Source organism: Chaetura pelagica, unplaced genomic scaffold (assembly GCF_000747805.2).
Source record: "Chaetura pelagica isolate M959 unplaced genomic scaffold, ChaPel_1.0 scaffold79, whole genome shotgun sequence".
NCBI classification, from domain to species: Eukaryota; Metazoa; Chordata; class Aves; order Apodiformes; family Apodidae; genus Chaetura; species Chaetura pelagica.
The window spans coordinates 22,855-31,499 of record NW_009969339.1 but is presented as its reverse complement, the minus strand read 5'-3'; the positions used below and the strand labels follow the sequence as shown (position 1 = coordinate 31,499).

Below are 8,645 nucleotides of genomic sequence, written 5' to 3'. Positions count from 1 at the left end.
GGGCTCGGTGCCTCCTTCAGAGCCCATCGCAGCCAGGTTCCCCTGCTGCTGGGCTCTCCGAGGCCGCTCGGTAGAATCAGTTCGTCAGCATCACTTCTCCATCAGCGGTGGGCACCACCCCACCTGCACAGACAGGGACCGGGCTGAGGCCTGCCCAGCTCACTGCACCGATGACCGCAATCGGGCGCAAAATCCGCGTCCCCCCTGGGCGTGGGGAACCTCCTGCTCCCTGCGGGAACCAGATGCGGTTTTGGGGCAGGGAGCGTCCCACCCCTGGGGCGAGCCTTCCTGGGCACCTGATGGCCCGAGGGGAGAAGCTGTGGAGCAGAGCCGGGTAATGGAGGTGACAATCGGGTTGTGTCCCCCAGCTTCGGGGCGGTGGGAAAGGGGGAGCCTGTGGCCCCAGCCCGCTGCCCACTTGCTTCTGCAGTACGTATAGATGCAGGAACTACATGTGTGCTCCAGCCTGGGAGTGGTTTTGCTTCCACCCAACCGAGCCGGAGCGGTTTGGCTTTGTGTTTTGGCCCGAGGCCTGCGCCTTGTGGAGCGGGTTCCCTTTTTGGAGGAGAGGAAACATTGTGTTTTCCGGGAGGCTCAGAGTCCATCTCGTGGAGGTGAGAGGACCTGTGTTTCTGGGGAGCGTTTGGGAGCAGGAAGAGCTGGAAAGCATCGTGACAGCAGAGACTTGCAATGGTCAGAGCACACCTGACCATCCCGTCCCCCCCTTGGACACCAAACTTTCTCAGCCTGGCGCAGCCTCTTCCCAGCCCTGGCGCCTCTGTGCCACCCAGGAGCCATTCTTTTGCTCCCACCCCATCCCCTTTCCTTCTTTGGTGTTTACATTCTTCAGATACTTGCAGGCTGTTATCACGTCCCCTGTAGCCCTTCTTCAAGGCAGAGCAGGCAGCTGCCTCTCCTTAACCTGTTGATGTAAGCCAGTCTTTCCAGGCATCACCAAAGCCCCTGGCTACTTGGGACCCCCTCTCGTGTCTCTACCTGGCCAGTTGCAGGGCTGAACATACAACTCTGGTGGGTACAGATGCGACCAGGCTAAATTGCTCCTGCCCTGTCCCATGCTGCAGCCTTGCCGTCTGCAGCCTCAAGCTGTGCTGCAAGGCCATGCGTTTTGCCGGGGGTGCATCCTGCCACATCCTTGCATCTCCGGCACCCGGATCTCTCCCAGCAGTTCGGCTTTCCTGGACGTTTCCTCCGCCCACCGCAGGGCCATTTCCTCTGGGTGGGGGGTTCGGTTTGAAACCCGCTCTCTTCTCTGCTGGTGTCCCAGGCTCTTTGTGGCAGATGAGGAAGCTGGGTTTTGTTGTGTGAAGGGGGAGAAAAGTGGCTTTAAGTACTTTGTGCATCAACTGGTGCCTTGTCCTCTGGTGCCAGCCCTGCTATGACAATAACGGTTCAAAGCCAATTCCAGGGCTGTGGCTTTGTGTCTGGGGCTGGCAGGGAAAACATGAGCCCTGTGCAATTCGCCCACTTGGAAGTAACCCTGGGGGGGATTTTCTGGCCCCACAGCTGCTTCAGGAGCAGCAGTTCCCACAGGACTTTGTGCCAGCTTTCCTAGCAGTGTACAATCCGGATAATGTTCATTATTTTAGCACCTAATGCTTTGGTACTGTAAATCGTCCATAGGACAAGAGCCAGCTGATCTGTACAACAGCCCTAGCTATGAATCCCTTAGGTCTCTTTCTCCCTATGTTGTTTTTCTGCCTCTGGAGCCTGCCCGGCTCTCTTCTGCTGAGCACACGTGTGTCCCGGGAGGGGGAGGTTGTGCTTTGACGTTTCGCCTCCTTTCCTTCCCTCCTGCCGCTCCCAGTTCGGAGCCGGAGCTGAAGTCACCGGATTGGAAGGGATAATGGGAAAAAGGGTGGAGCTGCTGCCACAGGGAAGGAATTAATTTTTGCAGACCTTTTTCAGGGTGGCAGCAGGGCCAGTGGGATGTCCAGGTTCGTAGGGATGAGGGTGCGTGCATCCCCCTTGTCTCCCAGCTGCTGGCAGCACCCATCACCTCGGCAGGAGGTGAGGTGTGGAACCCCCTGTGCCCTTTTGCTCTGGTTTCCTTCCCTTCCCTGGTGGCTTGGGGCCACAGTTGGAGAATTCTAGCCAGGCCTGAAGCTGTAGCAGCTGGTGACTCTCCCCTTAGCCAGCATCCCCGTGTCTGCTCAAACCAATAGCCGGAGCATTGCGATGAGCCAGCATGTACTGGGCTTTTGCGGCCCCATAATTTTGGGTGTAACCCAAGAGCTGCAGCTTGGCAAGATGAAAGCAGGGGAAGGCTTGGCCCAGCTGGGCAGCCAGGGAGCTGGGATTGCTGGATACCTGCAGCCAGCTGCCGGGCTCATTTGCAAGGCACAGAGTGGCCATCAGCCTGCTGAGCCACCCTTTATCGCTAGCTTGGGCTGAGGTTATGGTTGTGGCGTGTGGGGACTGTTGGGGGCTTCCCCAAGGCTGGCAGGTCTAGTGCCAACCACTGGTAGGTCCAGCTCTGGCACCATCACCTCTTCAGCACTGTCCCTGCCTGGTTCGGCTGCAGAAAAAGGGATAGATCAGCAAATTCTGGTTTCTTGGGGAGAAGAGGCGTTGCACTGTATTTTTTGGTGGTGCAACTTCTCCAGAGCCAGTAGCGTCGGGTGGAGGGACCAGCTCAAGCATGTTTGTCTGAGGACAAAGCCAGGGAGAGCAGTTCTCATGATTCAGCTCTCTGGCACTCCACCTTGGGAAGGAGATAAACTGATTGGGATGCCACACTAGTGGTGTGAGGTTAGGAGGAGGCAGGGAGCAGGGGGGGAAACTTCTTTCTCGCATGGGATGATCCAGATGAAACTCTGTCCATCCTCATCTTTGGTAGCCGTGGCTGGACAGAGGGCTGGCTCTGCAGCAGAAGAGAGCAGAGAGAGCTAGGAAAAAGTGGAGCCTCCAGCATCTTGGAAAGGATTGAGGCTTGGAGAGGGTCTAGTCTTGGAAAGGGTCAAATGCATGTTTTGACTCTGATTTCATCCCTACTCTGAGGCACATGATTTAAAGGCTTGTGTTTTTACAGGCATTGAAGTGCCTTCTGTACATTTATGGTGAGGGCTGTTTTGCAGAGAGCTACTCGATCTTTAATAAGTGATCAGAGGCGAAGTTACCAGAGGGAATGTAGTTCTGAAGCACAGATGACCAGGGTTTGGACAAGACATGTCTGATTCTTTGCAACTTTGCCTCTGTCTCCGATGCAAGTTCCATCAGTGGTGGTGGAGTACTCCCTTCTGCCCCCTCTTCTTGTCCCTGCCTCCCTCTTATCTGCTGAGAACTAGATCCAGTCCTCCTCCACCAGGTCCTACACCCCTATGAGTTTCCTAAAAGCAATGGCAGGCTATTCCCACTGTCTTTCTGCCACTGGGGACTTGCCTTCCACCCCCCGGCATGAAAAGCCCTTTTGTGGGTCACTCCAGGACAATAACCCTCTGTTTTGTCCTTTTCTGTCCAGCCGGACCTCCTCAATTTCAAGAAGGGATGGATGTCCATCTTGGACGAGCCAGGAGAGGTAAGCAAGAGGCAGGGACCTGCCTCTTCCCCCAACCTGTGCTTCTTGAGATCCCTTGACAAGCAGCTGATTTCCTTCCCCCTCCCTCACTGAGATCAGTCCCACTGGGAAAGGCATTGAGAAGCCTTTGGTGGAGGTGCCTCACTCTTTGTGCAGGCATGGAGGTCCACCCGGTGCCCCTCTCCCAGCCAAGGGGCATGAGGGGGAGGAGGAAGGGGAAGAGAAGGCCAAGGGGTCATGGTGCAGAGCGTCCCTCCCTGTTCCTATGCTTCCCCTGGTAACTGCCTATCCCTTTCTCTCCTCTCTTTTCCCTTCCCTGCCCTGCCTGATTGGCCTGCAGTGGAAGAAACATTGGTTCGTGCTGACGGACTCCAGCCTGAGGTATTACCGGGACTCAAACGCAGAGGAGGTAAGCACAGCCAGCCTTTCTCCAGCCCTCTCTTCCTTCCCAGCCATCGGGGAGAGGAGCACAGCCCCGGCATGACCGGTGGCACGGGAGAAGCAGCAGCATCCTCTTCTCTGGAAGGGTGCTGGAGGTGGCAAGCTGCTCTTTGCCAAAGGGTGACAAGGACGATGGGTATCTGAAGGAGGCTTGGTGAAGCTGGCAGAGGGGCCTGTCAGTGGTGGGAGGTGAGGAGAAGGTCTGGACCTGTGCTGCTGGATCCATGCTGCTCCTTGGGCTAAAAGAGGCCACGCTGTGCTGGGGAGCTGAGACGGGCTGCTGGGGAGCTGTGGGGTGAAGGCAGAGGGAGCTTGTACTTAAGTGAGGGTGCTGGCAGGTGGTGGGGGTTAGTTTAAAGCTGGGCTTGCACTGGTGTCCTAGCGGGTGGCTGTGCTTGCAGGCTGATGACCTTGATGGAGAAATCGACCTCCGTTCCTGCACAGACGTGACGGAGTTTGCGGTGCAGCGCAACTACGGCTTCCAGATACACGTGAGTGTCCGGCACCGCATGGACATGGAGCAGCAGCCCCAGGGGACTGCGGGTGGGAATGGGCGCTCCCTCCTCCTGCCGGGGTGCTGAGATGCAAGCTGTACAAACCTTTTGCCAGGACAATGGCCTGGCAAGGCTGGTTGGTGACACCTGGGTGGCAGTGCTCAGGGACACAAATGCTGCCTGCCTGCAAAGGAAAGAGGAGGGAGGGGGAAGGTATGCAGGGCTTGGCTGAAGGCTGTGCTGAAGGCAGCCCAGGAGCCAAGCTAAAGGCCAGGAGTATTTACTCGACCTCTCGGCCAAGACAGCTTCTGTAGAGCTGCAGGGAGGGAGTGGTGAGCACTGCAGATCTCTGTGTAGCCTGTGTGGCTGTGCTCAGAGTAACAACCTGTGCCCTGGATCCAGCCCCAGTGCAATCCTGTCCTGGCTACTTGCTGTAGCAGCAGGAGGTGGCTGCCGAGGCAGCACAAAAATGGGTCTTTCTGTGAATGCACAAGGCTGGGCGCTTCACAGCCTGGGTTTCCCTATGGCCTGCTGCTGTAACCCAGTGCTGCTGCCCAGCTCCCAGCACTTGGAACAGCTGGATTGCATCAGCTCACATTTGGCCAAATGTGCTGGCAAAGTTTCTTTTGCCTTTGCCTGGAGATGGTCTCACGGAGGATGTGCAATGGGCTTCCCTGCAAAGACTGTGTACACTCCCACTCCTCCACCTGGCCCCAAGAGTCTTTGAGACAGCAGGTGGCCTCTCTGACACTGTCCCCCTACCCGTGTGAGCGGGTGCCCAGGGAGTGAGGGGAAGCTGCCTGCACCTCTGACAGGGCCTCTGTTGCTTCCCTGTTGCAGACAAAAGATGCTGTCTTCACCCTGTCAGCAATGACCTCGGGCATCCGGCGCAACTGGATCGAAGCCCTGAGGAAGAACGTGCGCCCAGTTAGTACTCCAGATGTCACCAAGTAAGAGCTTCCCCACACCACTTCTCTTCCCTTTCTTCCTGCCCCTATCCCCTGACAAGCAGGGAGTGGGAAGGCCCCTCTGGAAATCTGTCTGCTCCCAGATCAGCCCTGCCCTCGGCTTCTGAATGTGGCCTGGGTACACCAGACAGTGGCAGGGGTTGAAAGCCAGAAGGTTCCCACACTTGGCACCCACTTTTTCCCTCATCATATCAGTTTAGCCCAGTTTCTCCACCAGTATGGTTGGAACTGGGGTGAATTCTCCCTGTTCCATGGAGTAACTTTTTTCCCTGAGGGATGGGATGCTACGGGCCCAGCTCCCCACTCAGGGTGGGGTTTTATAAGGCTGGGCTGAGTGAGGGCTGAGCCTTGGGCAGTGCCTCTTCTTCACTGGCTGCCACTCTGGTTTCAGGCTCTCAGACTGCAACAAGGAGAACTCCTTCCGTAACTGTGTCCCCCAGAAGGGCTCACTCCGAACAGAGGAGCAGCAGCGGCCGGGCTCGGGCTCCGAGGGGAACTCCAAGGGTGGTCACTGGAAGGCAGATGGGCAGCGCCATGCCTTTGACTACGTGGAGCTGTCTCCCTTGCCGCAGGATCCCGGGAATCAGGGGTCCCTGCAGAGGACGAAAGGGAGCCTGAAGGTCTCCGACCGAACTCCCAAGCATGAAGAGCTGGAGCGGGATCTGGCTGTCCGTTCAGAGGAGAGACGGAAGTGGTTTGAGACCCCCGATGGCAGGGTCCCAAACAGCGATGGCCCAGGGGCAGACTTTTCCCGCAAGGTGAGGGAGCAGGACCTCCCCGCACCCCCGCTCACGGAGGAGCAGCGGGTTTGGCTGAATGAGGAGATAGAGAAGAAGTGGCTGGAGCTGGAACGCCTGCCCTTGAAGGACTCGCGGAGGGTGCCCATGACAGCACTGCTGAACCAGAGCAAAGGGGGCCAGGGTGACACCAACGAGGCACTGAAAAAGGAGGTAAGAGCATCCCTCTTCTCTGAAACTGGGATTCTGCTGGCCCCTTCGTGTGGTCCCTGGCAGCAGGAAGCTCTGCAGAAGGGTGAGGCAGAGGTGCAGGGAGGTGTTCGTTCTCTCTGGCTCCATCTGCTACCCATCAAGTGTATGGGAGCTTTTGCAACCAGCTAATGTGAGGCTGGAGACCTGCTCTTGCATGCCTGGAGAGGTTAGCCAGGCCATGTTTGGTCCAGAATAAGTTAGCTGGGGGCACTGCTTGCATGGAGTTTGTTTCCTGGGAGTACATCCACAGCCTCTCTTCTCTGGCTGTTCCCAAGCTTGCAAGCACTACACCTGCCAGCCTTTGAAAGGCACCATGTCCTTGTCTGCCATCCCAGCTACACATGCAGGGCTGGTTTCCTCCAGCACAGATCCACCTGTGTAAGTTGGGGTGTCTCCTCCCCTCCTTGCTAGCACTTACCAGGCTTGGCAGGCTGCCATTCCTGTGGGAAGCAGACATCTCCGTTAGCTATGCATGGTCCTCCCCATCCCTAATCCCACAGTTCGGATGCAGCACATTGGTCAGGCCATGGCACTTTTTCACCCCTGCCTGAGCATCTCTCCCCCATCTGTGGCACAGGTCCAGTCACTGCGGGCACAGCTGGAGTCCTGCCGGGCCCAAAACGAGAGCCTTCAGGAGGCAGCGAAGTCCCAGGGCGACAGACACGTGCCCCGGGGGTACATCTCACAGGTGAGCCAGACGTAGGACCCTGGGGTCGCTCCCAGTCCCAAACTGGGAAATGCTGGGAGGCAGCTTATTGCCGAGCAGGAATTGCTAATCACTGGGTTGCTGTGGTGACCCCAGCTGAGCCCAGTTTCAATCAATGCGAATTATGTAAAGGCTGGTGTGTGTTGCCTGGCCTTAACGGGGACAGAGTGTAAATGGGGAAGAGGAGGAGGGTTAAGAGAGAGGTGCAGGATCTGTGCTCTGCTTTGTGTGTGGGTGCAGTGCTGGCCTGGGCTGGGAGCTGAGCCATCCCCCAGCTCAGGAGTGGGTCAGCAGCCTTCTGCCGAGCCACCCACATGCTCCCCAGCAGTTTGCAGCTTGCCACGTGTGGCTCTTGCTAACAGAGGCTCCCTAATCCCTAGTTAAAAGCAGTCAGTCAGGCCCTGGGGAGCTCCTGTCCCTGCCAGAGCTGCCTGAGCCCTGAAGGTCACTTTGACAGCACGTTCTGTTCTGGGAAGGCACGTGGGAAAGCCCACAAGGCAGAGTTTGCTCACAGCCCCTCGCCTCTCTTTGTTTATTTATTTTGCCCCCCTGTGGCCTCATCCAAAGCAAGCAGGGTCACATCCCGTGAGAGGTTTCCTGGGGGGAGGCTGCTGTTCCACTGCACTGTGGGGATTTCAGGATGTGCCCTACATGTCGAAAGATACCGAGAAGGAAGGAAATAGGGGCTGGTGAAGCCTATTGCAGTAGGTTGGCTGTACCTAGCTCAGATAAAGAAACTCACAAGTCTTGTGGCGCCCAGCCCAACCACTTCCCAGTCGTTCTGTCATCTTGATTTAATATTTACAGTTCACAGGCCTCTTTATGGTCAAAAAAAGGAAAAGGAATGGGGAGGAATGGCAGCTTATCTCCCTAGTAGCTTAGCTCAAAAGACAGCATTTCACATCTGAGGCCAAACTTGGTCTTTCCCCAAAGGGCTCGTTCTCTCACTCTGCCGAGGTTCACAGCCAGCCTGTGGGCAGATCACCAAACTGATCCCTCAACTTTTTATCTCCTCTGGTCACTCTGTGAAGCTTCCCAGCTTCCCTGTATCAGGGAGGAATAGCCAGCAAGGACTTGCATCCCTGCAGCATCTTGCAGCGCCCCTTATATCCACCCTTGCTGTGTACCAGGGGAAGGAATGGGACAGCAGGAGGCTGTCAGGGCATGCGATGGGTTCTTAGCTCTTTGCTGACATCTTAGATGCCTTTGCTTTTTGAAATAGTACTCTGGCACGATTAGGTGGCAACAAGTCTGTTCTAAGGGGCTTGGGGTGGTGCTGCCAGCATCTGCAGGGAGAGTGGAAGCATAGCTCTAAGGTGGGAAGTGCTTGCTTTGCTGTAACACCAGTTAACTACAGTGCTTGGTGTTGAAAGAATCATCCTCTTGGCCTCAGAGCCATCAGAAAGGAGGGCAAGCTGTGTGAGGAGGATCCCTAACCATCAGGCTTTGGGGAAGGCTCCTTGGCAGCCTCTGTCAGGCCACAGGGCAGTGTAGGGTGGCACTTTTCAGCAG

At 56.7% G+C, this 8,645-nt stretch overlaps 1 protein-coding gene across 1 annotated transcript in view; it reads left to right on the top strand.

Moving 5' to 3' along the window:
- TRIOBP (TRIO and F-actin binding protein) overlaps positions 1 to 8,645 on the top strand; it is a 20,549-nt gene that overhangs the window by 8,238 nt on the left and 3,666 nt on the right. The window contains exons 8-13 of the mRNA XM_010005829.1: positions 3,479 to 3,543; positions 3,845 to 3,944; positions 4,378 to 4,467; positions 5,311 to 5,420; positions 5,830 to 6,388; positions 7,005 to 7,115. Of these exons, the coding sequence (XP_010004131.1) occupies positions 3,479 to 3,543; positions 3,845 to 3,944; positions 4,378 to 4,467; positions 5,311 to 5,420; positions 5,830 to 6,388; positions 7,005 to 7,115 (1,035 nt within the window). The remainder of the gene's footprint in view (positions 1 to 3,478; positions 3,544 to 3,844; positions 3,945 to 4,377; positions 4,468 to 5,310; positions 5,421 to 5,829; positions 6,389 to 7,004; positions 7,116 to 8,645) is intronic.